This window comes from Akebia trifoliata, chromosome 13 (assembly GCF_017979445.1).
Source record: "Akebia trifoliata isolate Shusen 1 chromosome 13, ASM1797944v1, whole genome shotgun sequence".
NCBI classification, from domain to species: domain Eukaryota; kingdom Viridiplantae; phylum Streptophyta; class Magnoliopsida; order Ranunculales; family Lardizabalaceae; genus Akebia; species Akebia trifoliata.
The window spans coordinates 9,394,500-9,413,548 of NC_141387.1; the positions used below are offsets into that span (position 1 = coordinate 9,394,500).

At 32.6% G+C, this 19,049-nt stretch overlaps 1 protein-coding gene across 1 annotated transcript; it reads left to right on the plus strand.

The window, feature by feature from the left end:
* The first annotated feature begins 11,846 nt into the window (after positions 1-11,846).
* On the plus strand, positions 11,847-16,557 carry LOC147387753 (inactive TPR repeat-containing thioredoxin TTL3-like). The gene is made up of 7 exons (XM_086421135.1): positions 11,847-13,157; positions 14,090-14,285; positions 14,372-14,556; positions 14,642-14,975; positions 15,084-15,288; positions 15,377-15,483; positions 15,747-16,557. The coding sequence occupies exons 1-7, from the start codon at positions 12,241-12,243 to the stop codon at positions 15,897-15,899; spliced, it is 2,097 nt and encodes a 698-aa protein (XP_086277261.1). The 5' UTR covers positions 11,847-12,240; the 3' UTR covers positions 15,900-16,557.
* The last annotated feature ends 2,492 nt before the right edge of the window (positions 16,558-19,049 follow it).

Here is a 19,049-nt window from a genome sequence, read left to right on the forward strand (position 1 = left end):
CCATCTTCTCAAATCTGACTCAATATAAACGACACCAAATAGAATTATGAAAGAAGAAGGAATTTTTTTGTAATTTCATTATTAAAAAAAAAAGGGTATTTTTAATTTTTTTTTTTAAATTACATTTTACTGTTTTTACCGTTTTGGTAAAAAATATTAATTCCGAAAATGGTAAATTACCATTTTCGGAATTAATTGCTACAGTTTACCATTTTGGTAAATAGTCGAAATGTAGTGTATGTTTTGATAAAATTGCCTTGATTTTAAACAAGTCAATGTGAAGGGTAATTCACAGGGACTATCTCACGCATACCTTCAAGGCTGAGATGACTCGAGTCATCTCGAACAAGTTCTAAAACCATGAAACCTCTACGAATTGCAGTACCAAGAACTTCAACCAAACTTGGCACACCGTACATTATATAAGAACAAAGAAAGACAGATTACTTAGTTTACAAAATAAACTCTAATATAAAAGAAGCTAAAACTAATGAAAATGGTACAGTGTCCCATGTGGATGTAATCTTGGGCTTTGTACAGATGAGCCTTCCCAATGAGATGTAATGCTCTTAAGAGATTATTAAAAAAAATTTGTTTTCAAAGGAGCCCAGCATTTCCTATAATCAAATAGTTATTATAATCTTCTTCTGTTTTTTAAGTAACAAATCTTCATTAATAGAGTAATAATTTCTTCATAGAGGACCGTCGAATCATCCATGAACAGTGAATAATTGTGGACTGTTTGATTAATAAAATAACATTTCAAACATATATCATGGAGCAATCTTAGCCATTTTATATGGATTAAGGAGAATAGTTAAACCCAGAGAAAGACTTTATTTGGTTGACATCAAATCTAATTAATAGTAGGTATTTATACATTATCTCTTAAACTTTTAAAAACTATTTTGGTATTCTATATTTTTGAATTTCATTATCTTGTAGATCCTACGATATTATTTATTTTTAGCGACAAGTATCTTTGCGTTGATGTTTACGTTAATGTGTTGGAATATACGTAATGGTGAAATTATTTTGGTTATTTATATCAAAATCCAGTTTCATTATCCCGAAATTGTCTTGTGCTATATTTTTCAAGCCCAATGAAGAAAACCTACTTACATGTTGTTTGGATTTGAGAAAAATGGAGAGAAGAGAAAGGAATAAGTTTTCTCTTCATTTCTTTTCTTTGGGAAGTTAAGTGAGGAGAGAAAAAAATTCAAATTTTTTCTCCCCCAAATTGGAGAAATTTGGAGAGAAAGTGAGAAAATAGAATAAATTACTTCATATTCTATTATTTTCTCCCCTATCTATCCACACAAGATGGAGAGAAAGTTGCTTTATGCTCTTTTCTCTCCGTTTCTCTCAATCCAAATAAATAGTTAAGTAACTCTTACAAATTATATTAACAAAAATATAAAAATGATTTAACCTTACCATTCCCATTGTTAATTAAGATGTAAATCTTTTAGTACGACTCTTAGGTTATGTTTGGATTGAAAGAAGTGGAGAAAAGAGAAGAGAAATTCAATTTCTCTCCATCATGTTTGGATTGACAAGAGAGAACTTAGGACAACTTTGAAATTTTAAAATACCTTAAAAAGAGATTTAGGGGCAGAGTTGGAATTATAAAATATTTTAAAATGGTTTCTCTACATTTCTCATCTCTTCTCTCCACTTTTGGAGATGAAGAAAACTCACATTTTTTTCTCTCCTCACTAAACAATCCAAGCAAGAGAAATGGAGAGAAACCCATTTATTTTCTCTTCCCTTCTCTTCTCTTCTCTTCTCTCAATTGAAACACAACCTTAAAGAATTCATTTTTAAGGAAATATGAATTTCCTGAGATTATAGTCATGGGAACATGATTTTTTTTTTCTATTTGATTAAACCTAGAAAAATTCTGAAAAGAGGGTTGATTTTTGTTTCGAGAATGAGTGTTAATTGTGAGAAAATAATATTACGAGTGGGAAAATCATTTAATGGGGTGAGGTGTGAAATCATTTTCACTCCCATGATGGAAAATTCCTTCGACTAGAAAAATGAATTCAAAGGAAAATGTTCGATCACATACCTGAAAATCTTTTTTCCAAGAAAATGAATTTCTTACATGTTTTCTACATGTAATCATAAAGATCCCCAAGTGTTCATTTCCTTCTTTAACAATCCATCAATTTTTAATGATAAGATAGCCAAAAGTAGCAAATGTGTGTGTGTTACTCTAAATTTGATATTTAATGATATCTGGTTGGTGTCACACCTAATCCATCTTTTCTATTTAAAAGTATTTGAAAAATTCATTTTTTGGGGGAAGCTGCTTTTGTCACTTTATTATTTTTTTCTTAAATAAATTATTTATAATACATCAAATAATGATGTATGCTGCATGTACCCATTAATCAGGACCGCAAATTTTATTGATCGAATGATCAGCTTTGTTATCACATTGATTTAATGGTCCAGATTGATAAGTAGGTGCCAATGTTAATAGATATAGAGACAAATGTCATCATCTGAACATCATTGTTGCTATTACAAGGCACCATATTATATTTCCTCCTTAAATTGTGCAAGAAGAGAGGATGTGTTGAAGTCTGAAGAAGTCAACGAGGAATCATGACGTTGGTATCTTTATATAATTAAGCTGTTCTTCAATATTTTATATCCAACCATTCCTAAGGTAAACTACAAGGAAGACATGAAGAAAACTATAAACTACAAGGAAAGAAATATATATATTTACAAGATGAATAAAAAATTAGAATGCTTATCTCGAAAGGAAAAAAGATAGAAGTTGTTATTGGTGCACTTTGTAAATTATATATTTCGATGGGGGTAGAGAAGTATAACTCAATCGTAGTCCTTTTTGTATCAACTTGTTGAGTTAATTCAATAGTTTTTTTTTTTTTAATTGTTTTGAAAATTGAAACTTTATTATTTAATTATCCGATTATATATTTTGCAAAATATTTGGTTGTTAGTAAAATTTTGTAATTCTTGAAATAAAAATATTAAATTTTCAATTTACCCATCAGGGATTAGCTGAGATGGGAAGACTGATTGAATTTGCTCTTCATATCGTGATTTCAAATCTCTATATGCCCCTCTATAAAAAAAATGTGGTTAGTTATTTGTTTTATACGTGTTGGGTGGGGTGATGATACATGCAACCCGTCAAAGTTAAAAAATAAAATAAAAAATTATATTAAATTTTCAATTCACAGATTGAAATTCATTTTGTATAGTGACGTCATCTTGAAAGAAAAGAGTAAAACTTTGAGGGGTGGCTCAATGACAATTTCAGATCTAATAAGTAGTTAGAGTTTGTAGGTTGTGTGTTCGATACCTATTATGAACAATAATTAAAAATGTGGATTGTCAATTTTTTATCAATAATTTATAAATCACTTTTGATGGACTTAGAAGTTTCAAATTGAGCTAATTTTTTGTGAGGTTCTTCTTATCATAGAAATCATCCTCGCAAAAAATCAGCTTAATCCAAAACTTCTAATCCATATTTTGAAAAATTATTATTTTTACATATTTCTCATGATCCGCCCCTATATATATATATAAACACAAAATCCAATGATTGAAAAATATTCTTGAGATAAGTATCATCGACATATGTATTATTGAGATATACATAAAATCTCAATCATTGAATTTTGTATTATATGATCAAGATCTTGTGTCATAACTTGAGTCATATTTATTGAATTAGTAGAACACTACTCTCTCTATATATATTTTCAATAAAGTAAATGAAATAAAAATAAAAAAGAAAAAATTTTAACTACTAAAAAGAAAAGTTATATATTTTATGAAGTACAAAACTTTAACGTTTACCATGGCCTATAGTGCTATATAATATATATTAAATAATAAATGTAACGGTCAAGGACTTTTACGCTTATAACTGACTCCGTCAAATGTACAGTAAGTGGAAGTCGATTTCCTCAGTTATAAACGGTCCATTCTACCTGTCTTCATCTCAAAATAAATAACACTGTCCAAATCCTGTACTTTACGGAGTTGTCCACTTACCCAACTTCAAGTTTCCTTTGAATGCCACGTGGAAATTCCTTTTTTTTTTATTAGTGGTGATGTTGTGGCTAAAAGAAACCTGGAGTACAGAATCTGAAGTAATGTAAATAACAGCAAAGAGTTCCCCCCCCCCCCCCCCCCCCCATTAGCCACGTGTTACACTCTACTTCTCACGTCACATGGCACTTTTTGGGCCCACTAACCCGCTCCATCCCTTCTAAACCCAGCCATTGTAAATCATTTTATTTTTTATTTTTCCATTTTGGGTTTGAATTTTAATCAAACTAACCAAAACTAATAAAAAAATTAAAATAAAATAAAAATCGTGCTCGAATGACTTTAAAATTGACATCGATTCATTCTTTTATTGTCGTAGAGGTGCACATGAATCATTGATTTTTTCACTCATATGTTAATGAAAATATGGAAAATACTGGAATGACACAAGGTATTTACTGTGATTCTCACAAGTCTGACATAGGATATGCACATAATCATAGATGTGTTTCCTTATGATACGAGTAAAAATCATCTACGGTAATTTATGCATGTCCATGTTAGAATTGTGAGAATCACAATAAATCCTATGTCACCCCAGCACGACTCAAAAAACATTTATGATTCCATACACACATCCACGTCGGCAAAGTGTGAATCAATGTGAATTTTAAAGTCGTTCCAATATTATTCAAATGAAAAAAGTCATGATGGAACGACTTTAAAATTTACATCGATTCACATTGCAAATCACGTGAAGGCCTATATAGAATCATAGATCATTTTCTTGAAGAAGACCACGGTCAAGGGACTTATTCAAATGACTAAAAATGGAAATGTAGGGATATATCTAAATTACCCTTATAATTATAATTATAATTATAATAAAATTATTTCAATCTCTCAAAAGTCAAAACCTAGTTCACAACTTGTATGTCTAAGATAGAACGTTAAAATAAAGAATTAAAAAAATATGATTTATAGGCGGAATTACTGGTTTTGTCAAGTTCCTAGTCTCTTTTAGGAACATGTGGTCAAGAGACTCACGAGCACCGACACACCGACCTCGTGACTCGTGAGTGAGTTCGTCACTACGTCAGCAATACCTCCTCCCAACTATTTTTTGACTTTTTGCTTAAAAATGAGAATGGAACACCAATACATTTTTTTTATCAATTCAACCACCTTTAGTAGAAGGTGGCATGTGCAAATGCAAATGTATCATAAGGGCTTATCTGTAATTTAAAATTTTAATTAAAGGTTAGTTTAGAAGATTACTTAGTAAAAAGAATATGTTTGTAATTTTGAAAATTAATCAACGTGATTATAGGGATGGACGATTTTATATTTCTTAGTTTCAATCAAAATGATTTTGATTATATTAAGTTGAAATATTAAGATGGGGGTAATTTTGCTGTTGAACCACTTTTACTATGTCTTCTCTGATTATAATAATAAAGAATATTTTTATTATTATTACTAAAAGATAATATATATAAATGCACGTGAATCAGAAGGGTTATTTGTAAATTAATATATTAATTAAAGTATTTTTATAATAAATATTAAAAAGAATATTTTTGTAATTTTTAAAACCACTCAACATGATATGAGTCATTGGCGTGTAATTTTCTAAGTTTTTCTTTATTTATTAAAATGACATTGATTATATTAAGTTCAAATGTACAAGTGGGCTCCAAAATTTGTTGTCAAACCACTTCTACTCTGCATTCTCTCAATATAATAGTAAAGATTATTATTATTAGGGTTGCCAATGTGGCCAGCTTGATTAGAATCCAATTGGAATCAAAATCAAAAATCGCAATTCTACATCTCTTTTTTAGTTATTTGTATACTTGATTAGAGTTGGGATAAAAAAGAATCGAACTAATAGGAATCAAAACTGATTTGACTATGACTTGTTAGCATTTGGAAATAATTTATTTTGTGATTCCCGTTTAGTTTTGAAAAACATATCAACTCATATTTTTACTAGAACAAATTATAATTATGTTATTGATAATTTTTTAGTTGATGTGTTGTGTTCTTAAAAATGAAAATAAGGTAAACAAATTTTAAATCTCTCATTTAGTCAAACTTATTACTCTACAAATTATTAACTTGATTGTCAGAGACTCTTTGGTAGGCTTCACATTGATTTCTTAGGTAGATGATGAGAGTTGATTTGGAGAAGATCAATACAAATCTCAAAGGATGTGTGAAAAATAATCTCCACAATTTTATTGCATAATATATATAACTAGGGTTGTCAATTAATTGGCTTGGTTTGGCCCAAAAAATTTGTAATATAACCCTAAAGAAGACAAGATGTGCCCTAGTCCAACTCTAAATATCTATTTTATTGGTACTAATTCAATATTTTCAGTCAATCGTGTCCTTCAAATTTTATAAATATTTTACAAATCATAACCTAAATCCTCACTGTGCCTCTATTTTTTTTTTTTTTTTTAATTGTTAGAAAATCTATTTTTAGTGAGACCAGTAACTCGATGATGATGAGAATTGAACCTAGGTCTATGGTATCATCAACTAGAAGTTGACTAACACTTCTGAAAATTTATTGTTGGCGCCATGTAAGCCTGTTTTTAATGTAATAAATAACTCGATGGGGGGAGTGGACCTTCTATAATTTTCTTTTCCTATAGTTTCCTGTAGTACTTTTTCCACAATGAAGAGGACATGATGAAATAAAAAAATCAATACATCAACTATATAAAGAAAGATCATGACTTAGATAGGATTTGAAAAAAGAAAAAATTCTTCTTTAGCCTGATCGGTGGTTTTGAATAGAACAGTCATTGAACTCCAATGATTTTAACGGAAGGTTTTCAATGTTGTTGCCATGTAACATTCTCTCAAGTAAATATCCTCACTACAAGGAACGACTTCGTTTCCTACCCAATGTTAGGTTTTGCCCTTCAGATCCGGACATGGAAATATCAACTATGCATTGGATCTACTTAGACCCAGGAATAGAGGTGGTTATCCCAGTGTAGGGGATTGCGGGCGGTGCAACAACGATCTTCAAAGCAGGTTGAGTTCATTGGATAACCTCAATCGAGTTCAATCTGACTCTTGCTTGCCCTAACAACTCAATTCGAAAAAAAAAAAAAAAAACTCAGTTACATTAACCCTCACTGCATTTAGAGTCCAGAGAAAGATAACTACAGAGGATTCGCTCCCAACTCGATGATGGTGGGAATTATTCAAACCTCAATAAACATCTTAGAGCTTGTACGAATAGCAAATATATACTTTTAAATTGTATGTCAGAATTATAGTGAATCCACATAGCATCAATGGTATTTACTCATTGATTTTCCTCTTCTTAAACAAGTGAAAGATTCCCCACTTCAGTTTTGAAAGTTGTTGTACAATATGAGAAATCCAATAATCGACTTTATAAGGAAAACCACTTCACTTGGATCAATGTACGGAGATTATAAAATGAGAGTTACTATTACCGCACCAACTTTTGCTAATGCCACACCAATTCCTATGTAAAACACCCCACCAATTCCTACGTAAATCATCAAAGAATTGCACATAACTAGGGTGGCATTAGCAAACGTTGGTGTGGCAATAGCAGCTATCTTGTAAAATATTAGATTCACATTTTTTTTTGTTACCTTTTTTTAAAATATTTAAATTTCTCTAAAATCAATTATCAATATTTCAATGGAGATTGGTAAAACCAATTTTTTAAATGAAATTCATGAAAGGACTTTTCTAGGGTTCAACAATGTTGGACGTCAACTAATAAAAAAAAACAATGTTGGATATTGATTGTCCACTAAACAAGTTGGGATTATATTAATACTTGTGAACATGATGTAAAATGTATGAATCTTATAGTTTAGTTATTTACTCTCAATAGTCTAATTCTACAAAATTACATTAATATTCACCATTGCCGATGAGATGAGAAGCGAGAGAGTGGAATGCGTTTAATTTATTTTAAGTGAGGGAAAGTTTACGTGATAAGATTGAGATTTTAAATGAGAGCGAGTTAGAGAATTATAGTATAATAAGAAAGTTCATTTAAGAAAACAAGAAGAATCATTATCTCGTGTATGTGATCCCGACTAAAAGAAAGAAAGGAAATGAATCAAACTTTAGAAAATCCTAGATGTAACGTTATTTAGTTGAATTGATTTTGTTACAAAATCCAGTTGAATCCAATAATACCAACAGTTCGGTCCAATTTTAAGTCATGGATGGATATTGTTCGCAGAAATCATCGATAAAATATATATATATATATATATATATATATATATATATATATATATATATATATTATGGAATTAATGTATGATCATCATTTAATTAAAATATGGATATGTTAGCATGAGATGTGGAGATAGGATGCAAGATATTTTTAAAATTTAGAATGAAATAATTAATAAAATTTGCACAAACAATATCCATCGATGCTAAAACTAGATTGAATTGATAGTTCAATTGGGTTCGATAGAATTTTGTAATAAATCGGTTCAATTAATGAACCAAGGTATTTTAATAAAAGATTACACATATTTTTAAGTTTTTAATTAGCAAACAACAGTTCCACTAAATTGAACTAGGGTCCGACTTGATTCAACCAATTTAACAAATACTCAATTTGATCATTGATTCAATTTTTAAAACATTGATATACATCCATCCATCTATTTTTTTAATATATAATTTATATTATATATATAATCGAGGTCTTAACAACTATTTGCTTCTTGAGGAAGTCCTCATGGCCTATTCTCAAATGTTTGTAACTAGTTGAAGCTTTCTCTTCGACGAAACTCAATTTCACTTACCCACCAAACTCAAAAGACCCTCTTAAACTCCTTCTTATCAAACCTCTATTGCCCTTACTAAATAGTAAAATTTGTGTCCTATGCAATGTCTAGGGAGGTTAAGAGTGAGTTAAGTCAATTCGTATAAATAGACCTGCAATCTCATTCTTGTATGTCGAGGTGATCAGTGCAAAATTTATATATGATTAAAAGTCATGTGGTATTGAGGCAGTCATTTTAGAGCTTTAAGTCAAAACAACGTTCACTAACTCTTCCATAGCTATTTTGAAAATATATTGATAAAACTTTTGAATTGGAGTTTCAATTTTGACAATAACTGAAAGTGTTTTGACTCCTCCCAAGATAGTATGGTTGAGCAGATGATCCCTATTGTAGATGATCCAGTTAGCTTTTCATTGTGGAACTCAAATGAAATTTGCGATATATATATATATATATATATATATATATATATATAGATTATAAAACACAATAGTATGATCTACAATTGCTACAGTTTTATGCAGAATAAATTTTTATTTAATTACAATTTTGTGGGGATAACATCTTATTGAGCTATAGTTTTATAAGACCCACTTATATTGCCTTTACTTTTTACCCCTACTAACTTTTACTATATTTTCTTTTTTACCCTTTTAACTCATTTAAAATTTTTTTATCACTTATTTATTTATTTATTTATAACAATACCACTTAAATTTTATGTTTTTTTTCTCTTTACCCCTTAATCTTAGAAAGGATGCCCATGCTCTAGTCATAGACGAACTCTAAGGTAGATCTCTATACTCTACCAACAAGGTTAAAGACACCATAACTAAAAAAAAAAAAAATAGAACTATTATTGGCACCCCATCTTTTACTTACTACACTCCAATTCTTAAATTATTTATCATACCCTAATTAAAGATTAAAACGTACTACCCAAACATTACGAAGGTTTTGGCTAAAATTATAATCTTGACATTACAAAACATTATAACACTTTTCAAACAATTTCAATAGTTGTTTAGAATTATGATTGGACATACAAAATTCTAAAGCTTTGTGCTGAAATCCCACATCGCACTTTTTGACGTGAAAGTTTTTCATACATTTTCACATCAAGAAGTGCGATATGAGGTTTCAGCTTGAGGTCATTTCAGGATTATTCAATCTTAAACTTCAAAAGAATGAAAATATAGCAAAAACAAAAAATCGAGAGAGCTTCTATCGAACCCCCCAACTTTCTCTTATTCTCAATCATTCATTTATTTTCTCCATCTTTAATTTTGATGTAATAAGTAAAAGTTGGAGTGCCAAAAGCAGTTATAAGAAAAATCATTTGTGATACTGCCACACCATTATATTATGAATAAAGCCATAAGTGACTTTGTTGTAAAATCACATCATGTAATAAAATCACTTGATAGCATAATGATGAGGGTAATATCATTGCCCCTAAATGAACCATCCTTTAATTATAAGAGATTCGGGTCGGGTTTTCCCCTATTCAGTATTCTGGGTCCAAAAAAGATTCTCCCTAGTCTAGTGGAGCTGAACCGAGCCGACTTGAGTTGAATTATCAAGCCATCGTTTTTTTACTTCAAAGATTGTAGACATCTGCATGTCTCAGTCAAACTTCGGCTCGGCTCAACACATTCACATTAATATATAACAGAATATACTGACGTCGTTAACTTCTCCGTTATTTGCTTAGCTGGAAACCGCTAGGTTTTCTGAATGGGCCAGCTGGCATGGCACGCTGCACATGGCCAGCTACCCCTGTCGAAAGTGCGACCCATTTTACCACAAATAACTAAACTCCAAGTTAAATTACTAAAATGTCCTTCCTGAATCCATTAATCGAAAGTTTCACATTTTTTCACATCTTCTTAGAAACATCGGGAAGAACCATTAACTCATCAGAAGGAATTTCGTAATTTACGAGTTAAATAAAGGGGTATTTTTGAAAATTGTGACATTCAAAATAAAGGGTAGTTTGGTAATTATGGATAAGGTCTTTAAATTCTTGGCTTGCACAAGAAGAGAAATCTCGAAACTACGGAATCAACAATGAATAGATGAGACCAAGACAAGAATAATAAAGGGTAATTTAGACATACTCCCTCAAGTTTTTATAAATTTTGGAGTACCCATCTTTGTTTTCAAACTGACAAAATAACCCCTGACCTTGGTCTTTTATGAGATACTGATGTCAAAGTCCTAAATGCCCTCAACTTCAACTTATACCCAAAAACCCCTTTAATTTTTCTCCAAAACAAATCTTCTTTAACCTTCAAATTTGAAGTATAAGATAGGATTTTTTGAGAAATAAAACTATGGATTTCTACATAGAAAAAAAAAAATTTAATGATTTCTATAAGATGCTAAAGACTAAAATCAAAATATTAAAATTTCTATCGCACACATTAATGGCTTGAAGCTAATATATATATATATATATATATGTATATTGTTATATTTTTCTTATAAAATAATATTTTATCTCCTTCAACCTTCAAAGATCAATAATTAATTAGGATGTTTAGTAAAAAAGTCAAATATTTTTTACAATTCATTGAAGGTAATGGATTGAAGATACATTAAATAAATTGAAAATAATTAAGATGACAGTAAATTGTTTTACAATCTTTTTATTTTTTTTTTAAAAGAAAATCAAGAAGTGATAAGTATCTCAAAGAAGACCTAAGTCATTAATGAGGGGGCATGTCATCAGTTTTAAAATCTAAGGGGCATTTTTAAAATTGATCAAAACATGAAGGGTCATATTCAAACTAGCCATAATATATATAATATATAATAAATAAACATGAATGTGTCAACAGACACCACAACTCATACTAGTCAGATTCTAGCATCAACCCCAAGGTGAACAAGGCTTAACGTACGCACCCATTTCTCTAATAAAAAAATCCTATTTAAAAATAAAAATAAAATAAAAAAATAAATAAATCAAAATTAGAGAGAGAGAGAAATCAGAGATAGAGAGGAGATGAGAGAACGGAGTGTCTCGTGAAGCTGCAGGTGGAAGAAAGGGAAAAAAAAAAAAAACAAAAAAGAGCAAAATTTCCTTTCTCTCCTCTCTCTCTCTTTCTCTCACTCTTTCTCTAAAAACACACTCACATACATTCCTTGCTTCATCCTTTTAGATCACGAGATCCCCATATCTTTCTCTCTTTCTTTCTTTCTCTTTAATGTCTCCTTCAAGACCTCTTTCTTCTTCTTCTTCTTCTCTTTGTTCTTCTTGTAGAAGTTTTTTTTGTAGTTGTAAACAGACATTCTTGAAAGGGTAGAAGATTAGAGGACAAAAACAAAAAACCCAGAAAGAAAAATCAAAACTTTTTTTTTATTTCAGGTAAAAATGTCACATTCAGACAAACCCATATCTGAACTAGGGTTTGATTCCTTGAACGATCGGTTTCGCAATGCTTTGAACTTCGAGAACAACAAACCAGATTTCAAAGAACTCGATCTGGGTTCCCCTGTTTCCCCTTTACGAACCAGTCGTTCTGTTAGTGGATCTGGGCCCACACCCACCAGTAGTTCTAGCTCGTCTGGTTCGGTTTCTGGAAAAACTGGGTTGAACCCAAATTTTACAAGATCTGATAGAGGTGGAAACAATCATTCTGGGGAGCTTTCTGGGTCAAGCGAGGGCAGTCCCACTGCTGCACAGAGCGTTCGATCCGCTTTTGGGGCTCGTAATTTCCAGCCGAGTCACATAATATCGAGTTCGGGGAGTGCCCCATTGATTTATTCGGGTGGAAGCGTCAGCACTAGCAGCAGTAGTAGTGGTGGTGGTGTAGGTGGTGGTGTGAGTTCTGGAAATTCCCCTAATTTGAATGCTCTTCCGACTGGAAACATTTGCCCGTCTGGGAAAATTTTGAAAACGGGAATGATGAGCAGAAGCACGGCTAGAACTGATGTTTTGGGGTCAGGAACGAGGAATTATGGGCATGGAAGTATAATGCGGGGCAATGTTGGGGGAAAATTGGGTGATGAGTCGGTGATGATGAAGCGGGCGATGATGAGTTACGATCTAGAAGAGGTGAAGAGGGCTGGGAATGATCAGTATAAAAAGGGGCATTTTGCGGAGGCTTTGTGTTTATATGATCGAGCTATCGTGATTTCGCCTGATAATGCAGCTTGTAGGAGTAACAGGGCAGCAGCATTGATGGGTCTTGGGAGATTGGCCGAGGCCGTGAGGGAATGTGAAGAGGCGGTGAGGTTGGATCCTGGGTATTGGAGGGCTCATCAACGGTTGGGGTCTCTACATCTGAGGTGAGTTACAAAGAGAGATTTGAACTTGCATTGTCACTTGTGTTTATATATTTGCTTATATTTTAGTGCAAATAATGTCCTTTATGATCTTTTTCTGTAGATTATTATGAGTGGCTAGTATTGCTATGATCTGAATTAGTTCTAGTTTTTTGGGTTTTTCTATCTGCTTTATTACTTTTTTGTTTGTTCTGTTTGTTGTTTCATTTAGTGCTTATATTTTTCTAGTGTTGTTGGCATAAGCAATATTCATGGGTTTTCTGTGATATTTGAGTTGATGAATAAGTTCTCTTCAGTTTGCCGTTAGTCTATTTAGATTAATGTGTTCTCTTTGGTTTTATATTTGAGTGATTAATACTAAGTGGTCTATTTAGATTGATGGGTTCTCTTTGGTTTTATATTTGAGTGATTAACACTAAGGGGTCTATTTAGATTGATGGGTTCTCTTTGGTTTTATATCTGAATTATTTAATGCTAAAGGGTTATGTTAGTCTTTTTTTTTGTTGGTAATATTCAACTGTTTTCTGTGATATTTGAATACTTTGGGTGAATAAGTTCTTTTCAGTTTGATGCTAGTCTATTTAGATTAATTGGGATATCTTTGGTTTTCTGTCTGAATTATCAATAGTAAGGGGTTCTCTATGATTTGCTCTTCTTAAAGTTTTAGTTTTTTATATTCAAGTGTTCTTATTTGTTTTGCTTTATCTTGCTATGGAAGTGATGGTCCCTGTACCTGTGTTATAGCAATTGGATTGATTTAGATTCATGGGCTATCTCTGTAGCATTTAGAACACTGTTCTCTCTTTGAATATTCAGCATTTTTGCTGATTTTGTGAGATGTAGATCAATTGGATTTGTTTCTCCTGTGTTGTGCCACTATGCCATATAAGTTTGGAAAGGTTGTGCAGTGTTCCTTTAACTTGGTTTTATTGCAGGTTAGGGCAGGTCGACAGTGCCCGAAGACACCTTTGTTTTCCGGGGCAACACCCTGATCCAACCGAGTTACAAAAGTTGCAAGAAGTGGAGATGCATCTCAGAAGATGCACCAATTCTCGAAAAATTGGTGATTGGAAGAGTGCATTAAGGGAGGGTGATGCTGCCATTGCCGCTGGAGCAGAATCTTCTCCTCAGGTAAAGCCCATTCGTCAATTTCTTCTAATATCAATCCGAGCATAAAAAACCATACAACCTAAATTATTAAAAATTGGAATTTACAGCTTTTTGCATGTAGAGTAGAAGCCCTTTTGAAGCTTCACCAACTTCACAATGCAGAATCTGGCCTTCAAAACATCCCCAAATTTGAACCATTATCCCATACATGCTCCCAGACCAAGTTCTTTGGGATGCTCTCGGTGTCTTACGTGTTCTTTGTTCGAGCTCAAGTTGAGATGGCATTAGGAAGGTGAGCTCCGAAATATAAAGTTTCATGAGAATAAATAGTTAAGGGTCTTGGGGGTGAGTGAGAATGGATGATGGATGGTTTGCAGGTTTGAGAATGCAATTGCAGCGGCTGAGAAGGCTGTGCAGATTGATCCTCGGAACGTTGAGGTCGCAGCGATGTTCAACAATGTGAAGTTCGTCGCAAGCGCCCGTGCCCGTGGTAATGATCTCTTCAATTCAGGAAAATTTTCTGAAGCTTGCTCGGCTTATGGTGAAGGTCTCAAATTTGATCCTTCAAATTCCGTTCTCTATTGCAATAGAGCGGCTTGTTGGTCGAAGCTTGGAAAGTGGGAAAGATCTGTTGAAGACTGTAATCAGGCTCTCAAGATACAACCGAATTACATCAAAGCTCTTCTTCGACGGGCTTCATCCAATAGTAAGGTGAATTGAATTTCCATTAATTTTCTTTGCAATTAGGCTCTTGGAAATTTGATGGGGTAAAACCGTAAAAGTAATCATTCATGGGCATCTTTTGTTTTGGGATTATAGCTTGAACGGTGGGTTGACTCGGTGAGAGATTATGAGGTCTTGAGAAGAGAACTTCCCGAAGACAATGAGGTGGCAGAAGCTCTATTCCATGCTCAAGTTGCATTGAAGAAATCCCGTGGGGAAGAAGTACAAAATTTGAAATTTGGTGGTGAAGTTGAGGAAATCTCAGACCTCGAGCAGTTTAGAGCCGCAATATCTTTCCCAGGTGAGGCCTCCTATCTTTGTTTCACTGGTGTGATTTCATTCATGACCCGACCTTTTCTAGTAATCAATAATGGAACTTCAATTATCAGGTGTTTCAGTAGTACATTTCAAGGCAACCTCAAACCAGCAATGTGAGCAGATATCCCCATTCGTCAACGTATTATGTATCCGATATCCATCTGTCAATTTTCTAAAGGTAGGAGGAACTCATTCTGAAAAAAGAAAAAAAAATGATCATCCATTTGTCAAATCCTTTTAATTAGAGAGATTCTATTGCCATACCAACTTTTGCTAATGGCATCCCAATTCATATGTAAATCACCAAAGAATTAGCACACATCTTGGGGTGGCATTAGCAGAAGTTGGTGTGGCAATAGAAGCTAGCTCTTTAATAATCATTTGTCTATCCGCAAACAGCAAACTTAAATCTGATATTGATGAACTCTTGTTTGATGGAAGGTGGACGTGGAGGAGAGCGCAGCAGTAGCCAAGGCCGAGAATGTGAGGATTGTTCCCACATTCAAAATTTACAAGAATGGTAGTAGAGTGAAGGAGATAATCTGCCCAAGCCATCATGTCTTGGAGTACTCAGTGAAGCATTATAGTCTCTAGAGCAACAATGTGTTCTAAAATTCTCCTTTTTCTTGTGCTTTCCAACAAGAGGGCAAGTTTCCCAAATACTTCATCCCACACTTACCCAATATTCACACAAGGATACCTAGTTACTTGTCAAAAAAGAAAAAACCAACTACATAATAATTTCATAGAGCCAAGACCAGAAGAACCCAGAGAGACACAACTTAGTTTCTTTTGCACTTTTTATTTATTCTTTCCATTATGAGTCTCTCTCGTTATATAGTCCCCCCCGTTTCCTCATTTTTTTTCCTTTTATCATCATTTTTTTTTCACATAGACATGCCTCATTCTTGTGTCCCTCCCCTACTTTCCTCATCTTGAAAGTCTGAGAAATATGTACAATTAAGTTGGCTCTGAGAGAGAAAGAGAGTAAAAAATGTATGATACATATATTATGTATACACACAAGAAATATTGGACACCATGAGAGAGAGAGAGAGAGAGAGAGAGAGAGAGAGAGAGAGATTAGATTGTGCGGTGGGTGGTGGGTACCATTGGGTTTAGGGAGAGGAGGCTGATGATCTTATTGATGGTGGTGTTGCTTCTGCTCTACCATTCCTTGAATAAAAAATCTCAATTTTTTATTTTTTGTGTTTGTTTTTGTTTCATCTTCTATTTAATTTTGTTTTCTTAATGTATTATCTCGTCATATTGCCCTGTGGACTGGAGTTGTATATGCAATGTCTTCGGAGATTTGAGCCTTACATTGCACAGTGAAGATAATAAAGTCAACCGTTTGATGAGATCTCTGACAAGTCTTGCAGGAAGATTACATGCCTTTTTTAATTTTTAATTTTTTTAGTGGAGGGTTGGCTTTTTTGTTTGGAGTTTGTTGAAGGCATTCATTGCCATATTTGAGTAGAGAGAGAGAGAGATCTGTGGTCCAGTTTAATTCAGTTTTGACATAGTTCATGGAGCCAGATTTGTTAGATCCCAACTTAGCTGGTCCGACATTGGACTAGTTTGTGTTAGTAGGATTTATTTATTTATTTATTTTTTTTTTGTCAGGGTCATGATTTATAAAACTTAATTTTTTTTAGCATTTTAACAAAATATTAGAGAAAGATTAGTAAATTACAGTACCAATTAGGTGTTTTAAATAATTACCAAAATGATTTTTAACTATTTTGATAACCAACTTAATTTTAAGGAGCAATAAGTTTTTTATAATTTTTATTTTTATTTTCCTTTATACTTGAAAGTGCCCTCAATTCGTTTGGTGCACGGATCTATTTTTGACTCTTGAGGTTTGGGAGTCGTCACCTAGTTATTACGGTCTAGGAGTCAAATTGATTCTAAAATGGATAAAAAATTAATCTGCTACAGAAAAAATTGAATCCGGGGATCACGTTACGGGGTTGGAAGGTGTTAGGCACCAATCTTGTCCGGTCAATGCCGGTTTTTACTTATCCCAAATATAACTACATCGTTAATGACAAAATCTAGATAAAAAAAATAACAAAAACCTTACCTTCGATCTGCAAAGGTTCTATTCCCTCAAATCTGGTGAAAATGCTTCTTGTACCGTACTCCTTACCTCGTTTTGTCTTCGGATCTGATTTCTGATCTCCGAGGTAAGGTATCTCCTTCTTGGATCTGAGTGCTTTGAATTTGTTGTGAATTTTAGAGTGTTTTTGAAAGGTTTTTAGGTGTTTTTTAGGCTAAAATCAAAGCATGGTGTTAGGTAAGGAGTTGGGGCTTCAAAATTAGGGTTTTGGGGAGGTTGTAGAGGATTCTTCACCTATTTTTTCTAGGATTTTTTCTTTAATACGAAAATAGGGTGTGGAGGCTCCTATTTATAAAGTTTTTTAGAAGCATTAGGATTTGATTAGGGTTTCTTTTAGAGTTTTAATTAGGGTTTTAACTTTGGTCTTATGAGATGGACTTAGTCTTTAGGGTTTTAATTTAGGGTTTTGACTTTAGTCTTATGAGATTGACTTGATTAGTTTAGATTAGGGTTTTGATTTAGGATTTTGATTTAGGATTTTGATTTTATTTTTATGAGTTTGACTTGATTAGTTTAGATTAGGGTTTGATTTAGGGTTTTGACTTTAGTCTTATGAGATTGACTTTAATACTTTGACTTTAGTCTTTCTTGGTTGACTTTTAATATCTTGACTTTAGTCTTATTTGATTGATTTTAAGATTGACTTTAATCTTACTTGATTGACTTTAATGTTTCACTTTACATTATTTAATGATTTATTTATTAATTTTGAAATTTTTAATTATTAAAGTTGTAAAATTACCATTTTACCCTCGGAGGGGATTTTTTACGTTTTAAGTCATTTTTCAATGTTTCAGGATGTTTTGGAATCAGTTTTTCGTAAGAAATTCAATGGGAATGTTGGTTTTTGTCATTTATGAAATTTTTTGTGTGAAATAGTCGTGAATTTTATGAGGGGTATTTTCATAATTTTGTCGAATTTTGTAAAACTTGGCGAAGTGGTTTATTTGGTTTCGATTTGTTATTTTATGTGTTTGAATGAGTTTTCCTAATTGTAACATAGGCTCTAGGGTTGTTTTGATGTTAGGGGTATTTTGGTAATTTGGTCATTTTTAGTGATTTTTATCGTGAAACTTCTTTTTGTCTGCAAGATGATGATTTCTATGTTTCTGGGGTCGTATTTTCCTAACGTAGCGTGATTTCTAAGTTTTGTCAGTTCGAGATACCTCATTCGGATTTCTGAAACATATCGGGTAACAAAATAAAGCATTGGAATAAACATCCATCATTGCGAACCGTTGCGATCGGGTTGACGAGTTGATTAATCAGGCGAGTGCAAAAATGGGGTGTCTACAATACCCTATTTTAAGAAAACGTCCTATTAGTGATTTATTTTATTGTTTTTCTTATTCATTCCTTTCAACTTATTTGTCTTTCCCTTGTTTTTTTTTTTCAATAAAATTCCTTTGAAGGGTCTACTCTGTTATAATTTTGTGGGGGGTAAACATCCATTCCGTAATAGTTTTGTGGGATCCACACCATGTTCTTTTTCTTTTCACCCTTTTAATTTTATTATCTTTCTTTTCCTCCCCCCCCTCCCCCTCCCTCTCCCTCTTTTTTTCAATAATATCTTTCTAATCTTATTATATTTTATCTTTTACCCCGTTTTTCATAGTGAC

Bases quoted from the DNA above. Each gene is read 5' to 3' on its own strand.
- LOC147387753 (XM_086421135.1), top strand. From the start codon at position 12,241: ATGTCACATTCAGACAAACCCATATCTGAACTAGGGTTTGATTCCTTG. The intron at 15,289-15,376 runs GTGAGGCCTCCT...TTCAATTATCAG, and splicing joins AGCCGCAATATCTTTCCCAG to GTGTTTCAGTAGTACATTTC. The intron at 15,484-15,746 runs GTAGGAGGAACT...GTTTGATGGAAG, and splicing joins CATCTGTCAATTTTCTAAAG to GTGGACGTGGAGGAGAGCGC.